General features: G+C 40.5%; 1 protein-coding gene across 5 annotated transcripts; it reads left to right on the top strand.

Moving 5' to 3' along the window:
• Window positions 1–302: 302 nt before the first annotated feature.
• Window positions 303–18,528, top strand: LOC139373390 (NLR family CARD domain-containing protein 3-like). 5 transcript variants are annotated; one of them, XM_071113839.1, is made up of 12 exons: window positions 350–386; window positions 6,335–6,457; window positions 6,693–6,809; window positions 7,347–7,460; window positions 7,631–7,741; window positions 7,893–7,996; window positions 8,508–10,290; window positions 10,545–10,718; window positions 12,464–12,637; window positions 12,807–12,853; window positions 13,867–14,003; window positions 17,817–18,528. In XM_071113839.1, the coding sequence occupies exons 2-12, from the start codon at window positions 6,375–6,377 to the stop codon at window positions 17,832–17,834; spliced, it is 2,862 nt and encodes a 953-aa protein (XP_070969940.1). In that variant the 5' UTR covers window positions 350–386; window positions 6,335–6,374; the 3' UTR covers window positions 17,835–18,528. The 5 variants fall into 5 exon arrangements, with proteins under 5 accessions (XP_070969941.1, XP_070969939.1, XP_070969940.1 ...); XM_071113840.1 differs by lacking the exons at window positions 6,335–6,457; window positions 6,693–6,809 and having other exon boundaries at window positions 303–386; XM_071113838.1 differs by lacking the exons at window positions 6,335–6,457; window positions 6,693–6,809; window positions 17,817–18,528 and having other exon boundaries at window positions 320–386; window positions 13,867–14,801.
• The last annotated feature ends 1,870 nt before the right edge of the window (window positions 18,529–20,398 follow it).

The raw sequence follows: 20,398 nt of genomic DNA, 5'->3' as shown, positions 1-20,398 counted from the left end.
TATAAGGAATTTGAGCAATACATTAAGACCATTCTACATTATACTAATAAGAAAGCTGTTAAAACAATCAATGCGTGTGTATCTTTTAAGGTCTTTGTATAATCTGGAATTAGTTGTACCCCCTAGCATATGTTATCATTGTCTGTTTGTATACTTCTTGTATGTATAGAGATTTAACTGCAAAAATAAAGAAAAATACATTTCAAAAAAAGTCTAGTTAGAACAGGTGTTTACTGCCATCTAATGTTTGATATCAATACAACACTCTTTTATCAGGGTGGGGTGGGAAGACAGCTGAGCTTAAACCGAAAGTACGTTTGATCTTATTCAGGTTCCATTTTGAGAGGATAGAGGAAAAAATCATCTTGAGAGAAGAAAATAATAAAGTAAGTAATCTCCTTCAAATGTTGATATTTGGTTCCGTTGATAAACAAACACAATTTAACATCACTAAATATCATTACATTTGTATGGTCTATTTTTAGTTTAATTCTGTGTTTAAGCAATTTAAGCTATTGATGACAATAGCTGCAAATGCTATATAGGCATAAATAGCATGATTGATGATATACAGTATGGTCACATTTAATTTGCTTTGCTAAACCTACTCTTTGTGGAGTGACTTTGATGGCTACAGTAAATATTTTCTGTTATTAAATGGAGATCTCTCAACAATCATTCTCACGATATCACATTGGTAATAGTCAAGCAGGGTTAAAGCTGGATGGGAGACCAAAGGGTAGCTGATGTGGATATAACATTGAAGATCTAACGTTGTTTTAAAGTTACAAATTGAACATATTTTATACAAGGTTTGTCTGTGTTGTTAATACCTTCAATATGCCTTAGCTAGTCCTTTTGTTCCACCCCACACACATGCAGTGACCTCACCTGGCTTAAATGGTGCCTCTAGAGACAAGACCTCTCTCATCGCCACTCAATGCCTAGGTTTTCCTCCACTGTACTCACATCCTACCATACCCTTGTCTGTACATTATGCCTTGAATCTATTCTTTCCTCACCCAGAAATCTGCTCCTTTACTCTCTGTTCCGAATGCACTAGATTACCAGTTCTTATAGCCTTTAGCTGTACTGTTATCCTACTCCAACTCTGTTCCTCTGGTGATGTAGAGGTTAACCCAGGCCTTTCCAGAAACAAGTCTCTCACAGTTGCCGCTTGTTATAGACCCCCCTCAGCCCCCAGCTGTGCCCTGGACACCATATGTGAATTAATCGCCCCCACATCTACCTTCAGAGTTCGTACTGTTAGGTGACCTAAACTGGGACATGCTTAACACCCCAGCCGTCCTACAATCTAAGCTTGATGCCCTCAATCTCACACAAATTATCAAGGAACCTACCAGGTACAACCCTAAATCCGTAACCATGGGCACCCTTTTAGATATCATCCTGACCAACTTGCCCTCTAAATACACCTCTGCTGTTTTCAACCAGGATCTCAGCGATCACTGCCTCATTGCCTGCGTGCGTAATGGGTCTGCGGTCAAATGACCACCCCTCATCACTGTCAAACGCTCCCTAAAACACTTCAGCGAGCAGGCCTTTCAAATCGACTTGGCCCGGGTAACCTGGAAGAATATTGACCTCATCCCGTCAGTAGAAGATGCCTGGATACTCTTCAAAAGGTGTTTCCTCACAATCTTAAATAAGCATGCCCCATTAAGAACTAAGAACAGATATAGCCCTTGTTTCACCCCAGACTTGAATGCCCTTGACCAGCACAAAAACATCCTGTGGCGTTCTGCATTAGTATCGAATAGCCCCCGTGATATGCAACTTTTCTGGGACGTCAGGAACCAATATACTCAGTCAGTTAGGAAAGCTAAGGCTAGCTTTTTCAAATAGAAATTAGCATCCTGTAGCACAAATTCCAAATGTTTTGGGACACTGTAAAGTCCATGGAGAATAAGAGCACCTCCTCCCAGAAGCCCACTGCACTGAAGATAGGAAACACTGTCACCACCGATAAATCCACAATAATCAATAGTTTCAAAAAACATTTTTCTAAGGCTGGCCATGCCCCTACCCCGGCCAACATCTCAGCACCCCCTGCAGCAACTTGCCCAAGCCTCCCCCACTTCTCTTTCACCCAAATCCAGACAGCTGATGTTCTGAAAGAGCTGCAAAATCTGGATCCCTACAAATCAGCTGAGCTAGACAATCTGGACCCTCTCTTTCTAAAATTATCCGCAGAAATTGTTGCAACCCCTGTTACTAGCATATTCAACCTATCTTTCTTATCGTATGAGATCCCCAAAGATTTAAAAGCTGCCGCGGTCATCCCCATCTTCAAAGGGGGAGACACTTTAGACCCAAACTGTTATAGACCTATATCCATCCTGCCCTGCCTTTGTAAATTCTTCGATAGCCATGTTAACAAACAGATCACCGACCATTTCGAATCCCGCCGTACCTTCTCCATAATGCAATCTGGTTTCCGAGCTGGTCATGGGTGCACCTCAGCCACGCTCAAGGTCCTAAATGATATCAGAACCTCCATCGATAAAAGACAATAATGTGCAGCCGTCTTCATCGACCTGGCCAAGGCTTTCGACTATGTCAATCACCGCATTCTCATCGGCAGACTCAATAGCCTTGGCTTCTCAAATGACTGCCTTGCCTGGTTCACCAACTACTTCTCAGACAGAGTTCAGTGTGTCAAATCGGAGGGCCTGTTGTCCGGACATCTGGCAGTCTCTATGGGGGTGCCACAGGGTTCACTTCTCGGGACAACTCTCTTCTCTGTATACATCAATGATGTCTGTCTTGCTGATATTGATTATCTGATCCACCTCTATGCAGACAACACCAATTCTGTATATATCTGTGCTAACAAACTTCCAAACGAGCTTCAACGCCTTACGTGGCCTCCAACTGCTCTTAAATGCTAGTAAAATTAACCGCATTCTCTTCAACCGATTGCTGCCCGCACCCTCCCGCCCGACTAGCATCATTACTCTGGACGGTTCTGACTTAGAATATGTGGATAACTACGAATACCTAGGGGTCTGGTTAGACTGTAAGCTCTCCTTCCAGACTCACATTAAGCATCTCCAATCCAAAATTAAATCTAGAATCGGCCTCCTATTTTGCAATAAAGCCTCCTTCACTCATGCTGCCAAACATGCCCTCGTAAAACTGACTATCCTACCGATCCTTGACTTTGGCGATGTCATTTACAAAATAGCCTCCAACACTCTACTCAGGAAATTGGATGCAGTCTATCACAGTCCCATCCATTTTGTCACCAAAGCCCCATATACTACCCACCACTGCGACTTGTATGCTCTCGTTGGCTGGCCCTCACTACATATTTGTCACCAAACCCACTGGCTACAGGTTATCTATAGGTCTTTGCTAGGTAAAGCCCCACCATATCTCAGCTCACTGGTCACCATAGCAACACCCACTTTGTAGCACGCACTCCAGCAGGTATATTTCACTGGTCATCCCCAATTCCATCACTTACTTTGGCCGCCTTTCCTTCCAGTTCTCTGCTGCCAATGACTGGAACGAATTGCAAAAATCTCTGAAGCTGGAGTCTTGTATCCCCCTCTCTAACTTTAAGCATCAGCTGTCAGAGCAGCTTTTTAATTTTTTTTATTAATCTTTATTTAAGTAGGCAAGTCAGTTAAGAACAAATTCTTATTTTCAATGATGTCCTAGTGGGTTAACTGCCTGTTCAGGGGCAGAACGATGGATTTGTACCTTGTCAGCTGGGGGATTGGAACTTGCAACCTTTTGCTAGTCCAAGGCTCTAACCACTAGGCTACCCTGCCGCCCCAGGCTTACTGATCACTGTACCTGTACACAGCCAATCTGTAAATAGCACACACAACTACCTCATCCCCATATTATTACTTACCCTCTTGCTCTTTTGCACCCCAGTATCTCTAATTTCACATCATCATCTGCACATATATCACTCCAGTGTTAATGCTAAATTATAATTATTTTGCCTCTACGGCCTATTTATTACCTTACCTCCCTACTCTTCTACATTTGCACACACTGTACATCGATTTTTCTAGTGTGTTATTGACTGTACATTTGTTTATGTGTAACTCTGTGTTGCTTTATCTTGGCCAGGTCACAGTTGTAAATGAGAACGTGTTCTCAACTGGCCTACCTGGTTAAAAAAGGTGAAAAATTAAAATTAAATTAGCAGTAGTAGAACTGCTATCTGCTTAGTTACTGACAGATATCAATTTTAAAAGAGGAAATAAATCAGTCGGCTTCCGTCTTATCAGTAAACATCTGGTAAAATGGCGGAGGAGCTTTGAAATAATAGGGTTTTATGCTCAAGGAAACCCACAGGTGTGCAAAGCTGTCATCAAGGCAAAGGGTGGCTACTTTGAACAATCTCAAATATAAAACATGATCCCATATGTGTTATTTTATGCTACAATGTAGAAAATAGTACAAATAAAGAAAAAACCTTGAATGAGTAGGTGTGTCCAAACGTTTGACTGGTACCGTGTTCAGACACTTCACACAGTACTTTTTTGAAGCACCTTTGGCAGCGATTACAGCCTTGAGTCTTCTTGGGTGTGATGCTACAGGCTTGGCACACCTGTATTTGGGTAGTTTCTCCCATTCTTCTCTGCAGATCCTTAGAAGCTCTGTCTGGTTGGAGGGGGACTGTCGCTGCACAGCTATTTTCTAGTCTCTCCAGAGATGTTCAATCAGTTTCAAGTCCAGGCTCTGGTGGGTCACACAAGGACATTCAGAGACGTGTTCCCAGTCTGAGGTCCTGAGTGCTCTGGAGCAGGTTTTCATCAAGTAACTCTCTGTACTTTGCTCAGTTCCTCTTTCCCTTGATCCTGACTAGTCTCCCAGTCCCTGCCGCTGAAAAACATCCCCACAGCATGATGGTGCCACTACCGTGCTACACAGTAGGAATGGTGCCAGGTTTCCTTCAGACATGAAGCTTGGCATTCATGCCAAATAGTTCCATCTTGGATTCATCAGACCAGATAATCTTGTTCCTCATGGTCCAAGAGTCCTTTAGGTGCCTTTTGGCAAACTCCAAGCGGGCTGTCATGTGCCTTTTACTGAGGAGAGGCTTCCGTCTGGCTACTCTACCATAAAGGCCTGATTGGTGGAGGGCTGCAGAGATGGTTGTCCTTCTGGACGTTTCTCCCATCTCCACAGAGGAACTCTGGAGCTCGGTCAGAGAGACCATCAGGTTCTTGGTCACCTCCCTGACCAAGGCCCTTCTCCCACGATTGCTCAGTTTGTCCAGGCGGCCAGCTCTACAAAGAGTCTTGGTGGTTCCAAACTTCTTCCATTTAAGAATATTGGAGGCCACTGTGTTCTTGGGGACCTTCAAAAATGCAGAAATCTTTTGGTACCCTTCCCCAGATCTGTGCCCCGACACAATCCTGTCTCGGAGCTCTACGGATGATTCCTTCGACCTTATGGCTTGGTTTTTGCTCTGACGTGCACTGTCAACTGTTGGACCTTATATAGACAGGTGTGTGCCTCTCCAAATCACGTCCAATCAATTAAACTTACCACAGGTGGACTCCAATCAAGTTGTAGAAACATCTCAAGGATGATCAGTGGAAACAGGAAGTACCTGAGCTCAATTTCGAGTCTCATAGCAAAGGGTCTGAATACTAATGTAAATAAGGTATTTCTGTGTTTTATTTATAAAGCATTTGCAAACAACAGGACCTTTATCTACTTCCCCAGCATCAGATGTTCTCTTGGATACCTTTTATATATTTCGGCAGGTAGCCTAGTGGTAAGAGTGTTGGGCCAGTAACTGATAGGCTGCTAATCAAATCCCTGAGCTGACAAGGTAAACATCTGCTGTTCTGCCCCAGAACAAGGCAGTTAACCCACCGTTCCTAGGCTGTCATTGTAAATAAGAATTTGTTCTTAACTGACTTGCCTAGCGAACTAAAGGTTAAATCAATAAATGGAGGTTGTTTTGCAAGCCAATGCTAACTAGCATTAGCACAATGACTGGAAGTCTGTGTATCTACTAGCGGAGAGAGAGAATACATGGATGTTGATGTAAGTGCTGCTACTTGAGTTTAGTTACTCAATCTAACATGTTTTCAAAAAGGAAGTGAATCAGTTGTTCTTGGTTATCAGTAAAATGGCTGATAGTTGAAGAGCGAAAACAAAACAGGATTTCTGACCATGTTTGTTTTTATTTGATGGGTATTTGTTTGCTCAAGGTAATATGTGTCATTATTTTCTGTTTGGTTCTGATCCAGACATTGTGTCTCTGTAGTCTTTACAGTACGAGTTTTGATCCAGGAAGTGTGTATCACTCTCCATTGTGTGTTTTCTACTGTAGGTCTGATGAGAGAGGAGGGGAGTGGGGCACTGACTCTAAAATGAGTCTCTCTGTTGACCGAGAGGAGGGGGGCACTGCCTCTAACATTAATCTCTCTGGGGTACATTACACTAAAGCTACGAGGTAGGATGTGTGTGTGTGTGTGTGTGTGTGTGTGTGTGTGTGTGTGTGTGTGTGTGTGTGTGTGTGTGTGTGTGTGTGCGTGCGTGCGTGCGTGCGTGCGTGCGTGCGTGCGTGTGTGTGTGTGCGTGCGTGTGTGTGTGCATGCGTGTGCAATTTAAAGAGTGACAAAATTGTTTCACATTTTCGTTAGGCAAAATATATTAGAGACTGAAAGTATGTCTCTGTTGTGTTAAAGCTCAATCCATCAGGAGAGACCCAACTCTCCTGTATGCAGCTGTGTGTCCATGAAATGTGACCAATCTATGGATCTACCTCTCACGTTTAAAGAGGGAAACCTTTCTTCTGAAAAAAGGCAAGAAGCCATTGGACTTGGTCAATGTCAATTTGGCCGAAATGTCAACTTGGTCAATTGGTCTACAACACTTTAACCCAGAACTCAAGTCTTGTGTAATTAGTCAGATGCTGGATTAAGTTTGGGGTCCATACGTGTTAAGAGAACAGAGAGAACTATAAAAGTAAACTGGAACGAAGAGAGAGAAAATGCAACAAAATACCTCTGTGTTTTTTATATTTATGTTCCATGTTATACATCTGATTGAAGAATGAGGAGTTTTGTGCTTTTGTCAGGATCGAACATCAGCGACCTGCCTCCCCTGTACCCAGCTGTGTGTCCATGAAGAGTGACAAATCTATGAATCCACCTATCATGTTCAGAGAAGGAGATGTTTCCATTGAACAAAGGTGTGTTTTATTAATAGAACATAGAGTAGACAATGAACATGATATTTTCCATTTCATACTGATTGTCCTTTTTCTTGATGTTTCCTGCCAACCAGATGAGTCTCTGTGAGTACAACAAACTGACTGGTTTTCTTTGTGCTTTTGACAGGATAAAGCAGCAGAGACTAGACTCACCTGTACCCAGCTGCGTGTCCATGAAGAATGACCTGTCTATGGAACCACCTCTCACATTTAAAGAGGAAAACATTTCTACTGTAGAAAGGTAAGAACCAGTATGACTTGGTTGATGTTAATTTGGTCAAAATGTCAACTTTGTCACTGTGTTAAAAACACTACTGATGTATTGTTGCTCATTGGAGTATTTTGCTACAGATACTACTACCAAAGGTGTACTGTATTAAAGTTGCTCTGATCTCTTTGTATTTTTGTCAGGGTCCAGCAGGAGAGACCAGCCATCACGGCACCCAGCTGTGTGTCTATGAAGAGTGACCAGTCTATGGATCCACCTTTAAGGTTCAGAGATGGAGTTGTTTCCGAACAAATGTGAGTTATCATTGTTTTACAGATTCATGTAATGATATACGAGGCTTGGCCACATCACGCCGTTGCAATTAATTCATGCATACCCTCTTATGTGTTATTGCTTCTGTGTGCATGCTGAATGTACAGATGTAAGCTCATGTTTTGTCCACAGAGCCCAACAGGAGCTATCAAGACAGTTCAAGACAGTGCTGAGTTCAGATCTCCCTGAAGGCTTTGAGATGAACCAGAAGGAGCTTGCTGACGCACTGGAGAAAAGTAAGAGCTGTCTGCCTTCACTGTTGATTGCTCCATTATGGGGGATGTAGAAAAGCTGGACATAGCATTATAACTCAAGTATGTGTTGTGTGCATTAATTTAACTTGTAAAGAAAACATTCATGCATGTATACAGGCAGTTAAGAGGGGATATGATTACATTTGACTCATTCATAACACAATCCTATGTGGACCTGTCACCTCGATAAGTTGACTTGGCAGGTGAAAGAGGAGACTCGAGGCCATGCTGGGCCAAAGTAACACATTTCATCCTGGCATTTTTCTGGATGCATGCATTTACATTCAATATGCAAGATACAAGAGCAAGTTACATCTTAGATGCAAGGGCGTAGTAGCAAATGCATAGTACAAAAGGACTATGGACTGTGTTTTACTGACACAGAAAGTTACAGAGTGGGATCTCTGGGATCTGTTTTGTTTTGACCAAAGATATGTATGTTTAACTCCATTCTTCCAATTTTGAATATCCTCTGTGCTTCTTGTTTATTCAGGTGAGCTTGCTTTGATTTGCCAACGGGAACTCAAATCTAATCTAAAGACGAAATATCAAAGTGCATTTGAGGGTATTGCTAAGCAAGGGAACCCAACACTTCTCAATAAGATCTACACAGAACTCTACATCACAAAGGGTGGAAATGGAGAGGTCAATAATGAACATGAGGTAAGACAAATGGAGACAACAACCAGGAAACAAGCAAGACCAGAGACGGCAATCAAATGTAATGACATATTCAAACCTTTACCTGGACAAGACAGACCTATCAGAACTGTGCTGACAAAGGGAGTCGCCGGCATTGGAAAAACAGTCTCTGTGCAGAAGTTCATTCTGGACTGGGCTGAAGGAAAAGCAAATCAGGATGTCCAATTTGTATTTTCACTTCCTTTTCGGGAGCTGAATTTGATGAAAGGGGAAAAACACAGTTTGTTTGAACTTCTCGATCACTTCTCAATGGAAACAAATAAATCAAGAATCTCCAACTTTGACAAGTACAAAGTTCTGTTCATCTTTGATGGTCTGGATGAGTGCCGACTGCCCCTAGACTTCAAGAGGAACACGAGCTGTTGTGATGTCACAGAGTCGACCTCAGTGGATATGCTGCTGACAAACCTCATCAAGGGAAATCTGCTGCCCTCTGCTCTTCTCTGGATAACTACTAGACCTGCAGCAGCCAATCAGATCCCTTCAGGATGTGTTGACCAGGTTACAGAGGTGCGAGGGTTTAATGATTCACAAAAAGAGGAATACTTTAGAAAGAGATTTAGTGATAAGAACTTGGCCAGTAGAATCATCTCACACATGAAGTCATCAAGGAGCCTCTACATCATGTGCCACATACCAGTCTTCTGTTGGATCTCTGCCACAGTTTTGGAGAAAATGGGTGAAGAAGGGAGAGAGTTGCCCCAGACTCTAACTGAGATGTGCACACACTTCCTGGTATTTCAGACCAAACAGACGAATGAAAAGTATCTTGCGAAAGAAGAGACAGGTCCACACTGGAATAAAACAAGCATTCTGTCACTGGGAAAACTGGCTTTTCAACAGCTTGTGAAAGGCAATCTAATTTTCTATGAAGAAGACCTGAAAGAGTGTGGCATTGATGTCAGGGAAGCCTCAGTGTACTCAGGAGTGTGCACACAGATCTTCAGAGAGGAGTGTGGGCTGTACCAGGTCAAGGTGTTCTGCTTTGTGCATCTGAGCATTCAGGAGTTTCTGGCTGCTGTATATGTGTTTCTCAGATTCAGCAATGACAATGAGAATCTAATAGCCAAACAACAGTTAATCTTCAAAACATTTTGGTTCCGAAAAATACCTGCAATTGACTTCCACAAGAGTGCTGTGGATAAAGCCTTGGAGAGTGCGGGTGGACACCTTGATCTTTTCCTCCGCTTCCTTCTGGGCCTCTCACTGGAGTCAAATCATAAGCACTTACAAGGTCTACTGACAAAGCCTTTAAGCAGCCCACAGAGCCATGAGGAAACTGTCATGTACATCAAGGAGAAGATCAGGGAGAATCCCACTCCAGAGAGGTGCATCAATCTGTTCCACTGTCTGAACGAACTGAATGACCATTCTCTCGTGAAGGAGATCCAAAGTTACCTGAGCTCAGGAAATGTCTCCAGTGAAAAACTCTCACCTGCACTGTGGTCAGCTCTGGCCTTTGTGTTGCTGACTTCAGAAGAGGATCTGGAGGTGTTTGACCTGAAGAAATACTCCAAATCAGAGGAAGGTCTTCTGAGGCTTCTGCCAGTTGTCAAAGCATCCAGAACAGCTCTGTGAGTACATATTGTAGAATGACATTTAAGTATTTAAGGATTAATCATTAGATATTCCATTTAGAAACAAATATGCACTATTGAACAACATATGGAATAATACATTGATGTTTGCATCAGTATACCAAGATGACCATACAATTCTAGGAGACGGAAGATGATGTCGAGAGAATAAACCAAATACCATTCTACTTCTACACTACTCGTGTTAAATGAACACTGTCTTTGTGAAATCATGATGATCTCTCTGTCAGGCTGTCAGACTGTGGAGTCACAGAGGAAGGTTGTGCTTCTCTGGCCTCAGCTCTGAAGACAAACCCCTCACACCTGAGAGAGCTAGATCTGAGTAACAATGACCTGAAGGATTCAGGAGTGAAGATGCTCTCTGCTGGACTGCAGGATCCACAATGTAAACTGGAGACTCTGAGGTCCGTATTCCTATTTTTAGTCAACTTGTGATAACTGTTCACTGGATCCACATGTGTTTATCAGACTTTAATAGTTTAATTTGTCTCTATGCTCCAGCATTTTGGATTTGAGATATTAGGCAACAGTACAGAATAACACTTTTAGGGGAATTTCAAACATATCTATCTTACCATTTAGACATAAAATATCTTTATAATGTATCTCCCCCCCATTAGAAGATGTCATAAGTATTTGGACAAATTCACTTTTGGTATATTAAAGTAGTCGAAAAGTGTAGTATTTCATCCCATATTCCTTGCACTCTGTGATTACATCAAGCTTGTGACTCTGCAAACTTGTTGGATGCATTTGCAGTTTGTTTTGGTTGGGTTTTGGATTATGTTTTGCCGAATAGAAACCGAATGGTGAATAATGTCTGGTGTCACTTTTATTGTGATTAAGAATGTAAGATGTTCTGAACACTTCTGCATTCATGTGGATGCTACCATGATTATGGATAAACATGAATGAATAATGATTAATGATGTATGACAAAGTTACAGAGGCACAAATGTCTGAGGTTAGCATGTTTTGTTTTAGCCTCTAACTTCTCACTCATTATTATTCATGATTCCTTCATGATTTTTCTTCATCGTGGCATTATTTGAATTCATGTAGTAGTGTTAAGAAACAAATTTACTCCATTCATCATTCAGTTAGGTTAAACATCTCCCAAAACACAACCAAAACAAACTGCAAATGCATCCAATGAGTTTGTATAGTCACAAGCTAAACTTTTGACTACTTTAATACATTATACCAACTAATTTGTCCAATACTTACAGTGGCTTGTTTTTCCTATTTTGTTGCCTTACAACCTGGAATTAAAATAGATTTTTTGGGGGGTTTGTATCGTTTGATTTACACAACATGCCTACCACTTTGAAGATGATAAAGATGTTTTTATTGTGAAACAAACAAAAAATAAGACAAAAAAAACTGAACTTGAATGTGCAGAACCCCCCCCCCAAAAAAAGTCAATACTTTTTAGAGCCACTTTTTGCAGCAATTATAAGTCTGTTGGGATATGTTGAGCTTGGCACATTTAGCAACTAGGATTCTTCAAGCCAAAACTGCTCCAGCTTCTTCAAGTTGGATGGGTTCCTGCTGGTGTACAGCAATCTTTAAATCATACCACAGATTCTCAATTGGATTGAGGTCTGGGCTTTGACTAGGCCATTCCAATACATTTAAATGTTTTCCCTTACCGCTTGGACTGTTTACTCCAGGGCAGCCCAACCCTCTTCCCAGAGATCTACATTCCTGTGGGTTTTCAGTCCAACCCTAATTTAACACACCTGATTCTACTTATTAGCTGCTCAACAAGACCTTCACTAGCTGAATCAGATACACTAAATTAGGGTTGGACTGACAACTTACAGGAAAGTAGATCTCCAGGAATGGGGTTGGGCAGCCCTGGTTTACTCAATACAATCTAAATCTGATACCTCACCTTCTTTCTTTTTGACTGATACTGCTTTTTAAACTAGTCTGGTCAGTCTACTCAAATATTTGTAATATACATTTTTCTCTCTACAGCAATACTTGAATAATTGTACATTTTTAATAATGATACATCCATATATTAATAGATATGGAAGGTTTAGGGACAGTGATTCATCTGAAAAGGTTGAAAACAATATAATGCCACTTCACCACCAAAAAATACCAAAGTGATTTTGAAATTATTTAAAACTATTTGCAGGCTGTCAGGCTGTCTGGTCACGGAGGAAGGCTGTGCTTCTCTGGTCTCAGCTCTGAGGTTAAACCCCTCACACCTGAAAGAGCTTGACCTGAGCTACAATCACCCAGGATACTTAGGAGTCAGACTGCTCTCTGCTCGACTGGAGGATCCACACTGCAGACTGGAGAGACTCAAGTATGTAGAGGATTTATGTCAACTCAAACATGTCTGATATGAACATGAATTATCAGGCTAGTTATCATAATTTACTAAAAGCCAAAGATTCTTACCACCACTTCAAAGCAGTTGTGTGTGTGCGCGTGTGTCACTCAATGACTGTCTGTTCTTCTGCTCACCCCTACAGTGTGGATCATGGTGGAGAACACACAATGAAACCTGGGCTTAGAAAATGTGAGTGTTGACTGTTGTGAAGAATATGCCTATAAATAAGTATTTTGTTTTTTTTATCACTTTGGTGCAATTTTCACAAGTATGTGGTACATTTTCACAACTCTCAAACTCCACAAGACTCAAAACAGGTCATCAGGAAGGAAGGTGTTTCAAAACTCTAAGCACTTCAATTGACAACACAAAATCATATTCCCTTTTACACCAAACGTAATCAGTGTTTCACCGCGAAATACATGTTTCACATTGCAACACATGTTCATATAAAGTAATTGCCTTTCACAATTAAATGTGCACATCGCTTTTAATATGATTCTCTTCTCTTTTGCTAAAATACATTTTACTATTACTTAAACCGACTGCTCTTAATTGATGATCACTTAAACGTTTGGTAAACCTATAGATTTTACATGGGCAGTGCAAGTGTATTGCCTAATGTGAAAACAGTGTAATGTGATGATATGTACAGTACTGAAGGATACGACATTCAAAGGGCAATTTTTAAACATGTATCTTACAGTTTGTTCTATTGGATTAACTGGTTGTTAAAATAGCTCAATTGAGAGGATATCATTATGTTTTTGTGATTAAACCAATGTACTTGTTATATTTCACAGTACATTTATATTTTGAATCAATTGTTGTGTGGTGAAAGATGTGCATTCATTTTGTTGTAGACATTGAAAGGTTTTGAGTGTAAGACTGGCTTTGTTACAAGTGTTACTAGTTTAGTCATTGAGAGTATGTCATTGAGAGTGAGGAAAAATGTGTTTGTGTAACGTGTGTGTTCATGTGTGCAACCATGTTTGAGTGTGTGTAATTACTGGGAATACGTGTGTTTGACATTACCATATGTAACATATGATCATTCAACACGTTTCAAGTTACCTTGACTGTGCCTTTTTTAATACCTAGAAACATCGACTTTAAATGTATGAATAAGTGAAAAGTGAGTTAACATTCTAATTGTGAATGATGATAATTTGAAAATATTGTGTCTTGTTCCCATCCCTCAGATGCGTTTGAGCTCAAACTGGACCCAAACACTTCACACAGAAACCTCTCTTGGTCTGAGGTGAATAGAAAGGTGACATGTGGGAATGGGAGTCAGCCGTATCCTGATCACCCAGAGAGATTTCAGGACCGTCCACAGGTGCTGTGTAGAGAGGGTCTGTCTGGGCGCTGTTACTGGGAGGTAGAGTGGAGTGGGAAATGGGTTATGATAGGAGTTGCATATAAAGGAATCAGCAGGAGAGGACAACATAATGACTGTGTGCTTGGAGCCAATGACAAGTCCTGGTGTCTGTTCTGCTCTGATAAATATTACAATGCCAGGCACAATAATGAGAGAACTGTCACCTCCTCTGGCTCCCACAGAGTAGGAGTATATCTGGACTGGGTGGCCGGCACGCTGTCCTTCTACATGTATGGTATCTCCACTGATACACTGATCCACCTGCACACATTCCACACCACTTTCACTGAGCCCCTGTATCCTGGGTTTGGGGTCAGTTGGTCCAAATCCTCAGTTTCTCTGTGTCAGATAGCCTCCTGAAGTCACACTCCCATTGAAACACAATTGGGTGACATGATGGGTTATTCTTCACTCAAATATAAAAAATAAATAAAGCCCTTTTATGCAAAAAAAAAGTAATTCTGATTAGCTGGGCCTTGCTCCCCAGTGGGTGGGCCTGGAGGGAGGGCATAGGCCCACCCACTGGGGAGCAAGGCCCAGCTAATCAGAATTACTTATTTTTTTTGTGGTGCTTACGATCCCGGACTGCATCTTTAACAGATGATAATTAGATATGTAAATAGATGACAGAATTTTTATTTTGTTTGTAAAAGTTTGTAAAATTGTTGACGCAACAATCCTGCTTCTGTGTGAACTCAATTACACTGAATGTAATGTAATTGTCACAGTCTAATGAGGTAAATAAAACAGTGGAAAGAAGAGATGTTTAATTTTTTTAAATTTATTTGATAAGAATATGCATTTAAATGAATGGAGTTGTGTAACTACAGTGCCAGTCAAAAGTTTGGACACACACTCATTCAAGGACATTTATTTATTTGGACTATTTTCTACATTGTAGAATAATAGTGAAGACATCAAAACTATGAAATAGCATATATGGAATCATGTATTAGCCAAAAAGGTGTTAAACAAATCCAAATCTATTTTAGATTCTTCAAAGTAGCCACTCTTTGCCTTGATGACAGCTTTGCACAGTCTTGGCATTCTCTCAACCAGCTTCACGAGGAATGCTTTTCCAACTGTCTTGAAGGAGTTCCCACATATGCTGCACACTTGTTAACTGCTTTATCTTCACTCTGCCGTCCAACTCATCCAGAACCATCTAAAATTAGTTGATGGCAGGTGACTGTGGAGGCCAAGTCATCTGATGCAGCACTCCATCACTCTCCTTGATCAAGTAGCTCTTACACAGCCTGGTGGTGTGTTTTGGGTCATTGTCCAGTTGAAAAACAAATGATAGGACCACTAAGCGCAAACCAAATGGGATGGCATAGCGCTGCAGAATGCTGTGGTAGCCATGTTGGTTAAGTGTGCCTTGAATTCTAAATAAAAAACAGACAGTGTTACCAGAAAAGCACCCCTACACCATCACATATCCTCCTCCATGCTTCACGGTAGGAACTACCCATGCGAAGATCATCCATTCACCTACTCTGTGTCTCACAAAGACACGGCGGTTGGAGAAAAAAATCTCATATTTGGACTCATCAGACCAAAGGACAGATTGCCACCGGTCAAATGTCATTTGGTCATGTTTCTTGGCTCAAGCAAGTATTTTCTCCTTATTGATGTCCTTTGGTAGTGGTTTCTTTGCAGCAATTTGACCATGAAGGGCTGATTCACACAGTCTCCTCTGAACAGTTGATGTTGAGATGTGCCTGTTACTTGAACTCTGAAGCATTTAACCTTAATTAACTTTTCCTCTGCAACGGAGGTAACTCTGGGTCTTCCTTTCTTGTGGTGATCATCATGAGAGCCAGTTTCGTCATAGTTCTTCATGGATTTTGCGATGCACTTGAAGAAACTTTCAAAGTCCTTGAAATGTTCCACTTTGACTGACCTTCATGTCTTTAAGTAATGATGGACTGTCGTTTCTCTTTGCTTATTTGAGCTGTTCTTGCCATAATATGGACTTATAGGGCTGTCTTCTGTATTCCACCCCTACCTTGTCACAACACAAATGATTGGCTCAAACGCATGAAGAATGAGAGAACTTCCACAACGGAACTTTTAACAAGGCACACCTGTTAATTGAAATGCATTCCAGGTGACTACCTCATGAAGCTGGTTGAGAGAATGCCAAAGTGTGCAAAGCTGTCATCAAGGCAAAGGGTGGCTATTTTGAAGAATCTCAAATACAACAAATATTTTAAATTGTTTAACACTTTATTGGTTACTACATGATTGCATATGTGTTATTTCATAGTTTCGATGTCTTCACTATTATTCTACAATGTAGAAATAGTCAAATTATAGAAAATCCATGGAATGAGCAGGTTTGCCCAAACCTTTGACTGGTACTGTAGGTGCTGAGGAGTATTTCTGTCTGTAATAAAGCGCTTTTGTGGGGGGAAATTCATTCTGATTGGCTGGTCCTGGCTCTCCAGTGGGTGGGCCTGGCTCCCTATGCCCTCCCAGGCCCACCCATGGCTGCACCCCTGCCCAGTCATGTGAAATCCATTGATTAGGGCCTAATTTATTTATTTCAATTGGTTGATTTTCTTATATGAACTGTAACTCAGTAAAATCTTAGAATCTGTTGCATGTTGCGTTTATATTTTTGTTCTTACATGTATGTAAAATGTGTATCCCAAAATACAGTACCAGTCAAAAGTTTGGACACACCTACTCATTCAAGACATCAAAACTATGAAATAACGCATTTGTAACCAAAAAAGTTTACTTTTTATCCTGAAAAACATGTCGCAGCCCCCACTATGTTTGAAAATATGGAGAGTGGTAGTCAGTAATGTGTTGTATTGGATTTACCCCCAAAATAACACTTTGTAAACATGGCAAAAAGTGAATTGCTTTGGCACATTTTTTGCAGTATTACTTTAGTGCCTTGTTGCAAACAGGATGCATGTTTTGGAATATTTTTTATTCTGTACAGGGTTCCTTCTTTTCACTTAGGTTAGTATTGTGGAGGAACTACAATGTTGTTGAGCCATCCTCAGTTTTCTCCTATCACAGGCATTCAACTATGTAACTGTTTTAAAGTCATCATTGGCCTCATGGTGAAATCCATGAGCGGTTTCCTTCCTCTCCGGCAACTGAGTTAGGAAGGATTCCTGTATCTTTGTAGTGACTGGGTGTATTGATTCAGTGTAATTAATATATTCACCATGCTCAAAGGGATATTCAATGTCTGCTTTTTATATTTTTCCCCCATCTACCAATACTGTAGGTGCTCTTCTTTGCAAGGCATTGAAAAACCTCCCTGATCTTTGTGGTTGAATCTGTTTGAAATTCACTGCTTAACTGAGAGATCTTACAGGTAATTTATATGCGTGTGGTACAGAGATGAGACAGTCATTAAAAAAATAATGTTAAACACTATTATTGCACTCAAAGTGAGTCCATACAACTCATTAAGTGACTTGTTAAGCAAATGTTTACTCCTGAACTTATTTAGGCTTGTCATAACAAAGGTGTTGAAAACTTATTGACTCAAGACATTTCAGCTTTTCATTTTTAATTAATTTGTAAAAATGTATAAAAACTTAATATCACTTTGACGTTATGGGGCCAGTGTTTATGTTTAGGCCAGTGACAAAAATAATATCTATTTAATAAATGTTATATTCAAGCTGTAACACAACAAAATGAGGAAACAGTCAAGGGGTGAGAATAATTTCTGAAGGCCCTGTATGTGTTTGGACTTTTAGATCAGATGAGGTTCTTGTGTAATTGTGTTTTTAATTCCAGGAAAGACCTGTGATATAGAGATGCTACAGTCCATGGACGTCCTGACAGACGACGAGAAGGCTTGGGGCCTGGACTTCTTCAAGGAAAGTGCATTTCATCACTCCAAAGACCAATTATGGAACATTTCATCAACCAATTATGACTCTTATTTAGGTTTCACATTTTGCATTTGGTTGGGATGGTTCTATAGGGGAGGATTAGTGTCACGCTGTACCTCGAAGAGGGTGATACATTTTTCTCATGCTGGAATAGATAAAACTTTTTTTTTTATTAATAAACTCATATCCTTTACTCGTTAGTAAACTTTAAAAGTCACACGTTTCCAGACTGAATTAATATAACTGATCCAGGATTGCGTTTTTGATTAGGGGAAAAAGTAATTGTAAAAACTGTTTAGAAATATGTTTACCTGAATGGATCAGTAGTACAATATACTGTAATAAAGATTGACTAGACATTTTATATTGCAGTAGTTAATGAATAATGAACAGGGCCACTAAGACTGCTGGTTCTGAAAATTTCCTTCTGGAAAAATCATGTTTCAATACAGGTGTAGAGGAACATTCATTTTAATTTAAATATATTTCTCTACTCTTTTATTCATCATGTATACAGCTACTCCTGTCTTATGTCAATAGTACTATCATCCAGCTTCACACATGCAATATTTGATGAGACACTATGAATGAATAAATAATATTGTATGGCTTAATGGAATCTGGATGACTCATTCTTTGTTTGTAGCTGCCTGCAGTATGTGTTTGTGTAGTGTAGCCTATCAGCAGTAAAGTTTCCGTTCAATTCGGTAGAGTGATTGGGTCAGGAATTCCATCCATTTGTTATTCTCTTGATGTCTGATTGGGTGGAAGGTATTACAGATTGGAAGCTCGGGCTGATAGTGAGGACTCTTGGAGAATGGGAGTAAGAAGGGGGAGATCAGTACCCCGTGCACAAGTAAATACATTAGTGTCTACTACTGAATCTCCCAAGTAGTTCTTAAGGGATTACAGACTGTGATTTTAAAATATGTAAAATTACGGAGATGGCTTTCACTTCGTTTTTCAGTGGTACAACATTGCTATTTGTTCGTAAATTCACTCTGGGATTCCAGAGTGCGGTCAGAGTGCGCTCTATGCGTTCGTAAATTAAGAGCATTGTCATATTGTCCGTTTGTAAATTCAGAGCGTTCAGAGCGTACACTGGACGCTGTGGCGGAGGAGTAGAGGTTGATCCAAGCGTTCTGACCTCACAACGGCAGTCAAACACCCAAGCTAACTGGTAAAATTGGCTAGCTTGCTAGCTACTTCTAAACACAAATGAGAGAACACCTCACTCTGACCACTTTACTCGCCAGAACTGGTTAGGCTGATTTCATGCTTTCTAGAGCATTGATGACTGTCACTGTGCTGCTTGCTGGCAATAATTTAATTATGTTTTTTTTTTGCCGACGTTTAATGACACCGATCATATTCAACTGGCGTTGTGCGTTCATAAATTCATCAGTTATTCTGTGCTCTGGCACACTCAGACGAGAGTGCTCTGAAATCGGAGTAGATAGCCAGAGTGAATTTATGAACGCATCTCTAATAGGATGTTGGAGAGCTTATTGACAAGGTTCTGTGTGGACATACGGTTTTTTCTTCCCTCTGTGGGAAAGCTGTTGATATGAAATGGTAGGTGGGTGAAATTCAACAAGAAAATATAAATAAATAATAATATTTTTGCTCTATTTTTGTATTTGGCAAGCATTTGCACATGACTGAATTATCTTCTCACACCTGTTAATTGAAATGCATTCCAGGTGACTACCTCATGAAGCTGGTTGAGAGAATGCCAAAGTGTGCAAAGCTGTCATCAAGGCAAAGGGTGACTATTTTGAAGAATCTCAAATACAACAAATATTTTAAATTGTTTAACACTTTATTGGTTACTACGTGATTGCATATGTGTTATTTCATAGTTTCGATGTCTTCACTATTATTCTACAATGTAGAAATAGTCAAATTATAGAAAATCCCTGGAATGAGCAGGTTTGCCCAAACCTTTGACTGGTACTGTAGGTGCTGAGGAGTATTTCTGTCTGTAATAAAGCGCTTTTGTGGGGGGAAATTCATTCTGATTGGCTGGTCCTGGCTCTCCAGTGGGTGGGCCTGGCTCCCTATGCCCTCCCAGGCCCACCCATGGCTGCACCCCTGCCCAGTCATGTGAAATCCATTGATTAGGGCCTCATTTATTTATTTCAATTGGTTGATTTTCTTATATGAACTGTAACTCAGTAAAATCTTAGAATCTGTTGCATGTTGCGTTTATATTTTTGTTCTTACATGTATGTAAAATGTGTATCCCAAAATACAGTACCAGTCAAAAGTTTGGACACACCTACTCATTCAAGACATCAAAACTATGAAATAACGCATTTGTAACCAAAAAAGTTTACTTTTTATCCTGAAAAACATGTCGCAGCCCCCACTATGTTTGAAAATATGGAGAGTGGTAGTCAGTAATGTGTTGTATTGGATTTACCCCCAAAATAACACTTTGATACATATGCTTGCAGACATGGGACACTCAGTTGTTGGATA

The sequence above is a fragment of the Oncorhynchus clarkii genome, chromosome 18 (genome assembly GCF_045791955.1).
Source record: "Oncorhynchus clarkii lewisi isolate Uvic-CL-2024 chromosome 18, UVic_Ocla_1.0, whole genome shotgun sequence".
Classification (NCBI taxonomy): domain Eukaryota; kingdom Metazoa; phylum Chordata; class Actinopteri; order Salmoniformes; family Salmonidae; genus Oncorhynchus; species Oncorhynchus clarkii.
Note: the sequence above shows the minus strand (reverse complement) of the source record. Positions and strands in the feature narration are given on the sequence as shown.

What these genes read in the sequence shown, in the direction of transcription:
- LOC139373390 (XM_071113838.1), top strand. Translation starts at nt 7,393, where the DNA reads ATGAAGAATGACCTGTCTATGGAACCACCTCTCACATTTAAAGAGGAA. An exon ending in AAAGCATCCAGAACAGCTCT is followed by an intron (nt 10,291 to 10,544) that starts GTGAGTACATAT and finishes TCTCTCTGTCAG; the next exon opens with GCTGTCAGACTGTGGAGTCA. An exon ending in GAAACCTGGGCTTAGAAAAT is followed by an intron (nt 12,854 to 13,866) that starts GTGAGTGTTGAC and finishes CCCATCCCTCAG; the next exon opens with ATGCGTTTGAGCTCAAACTG.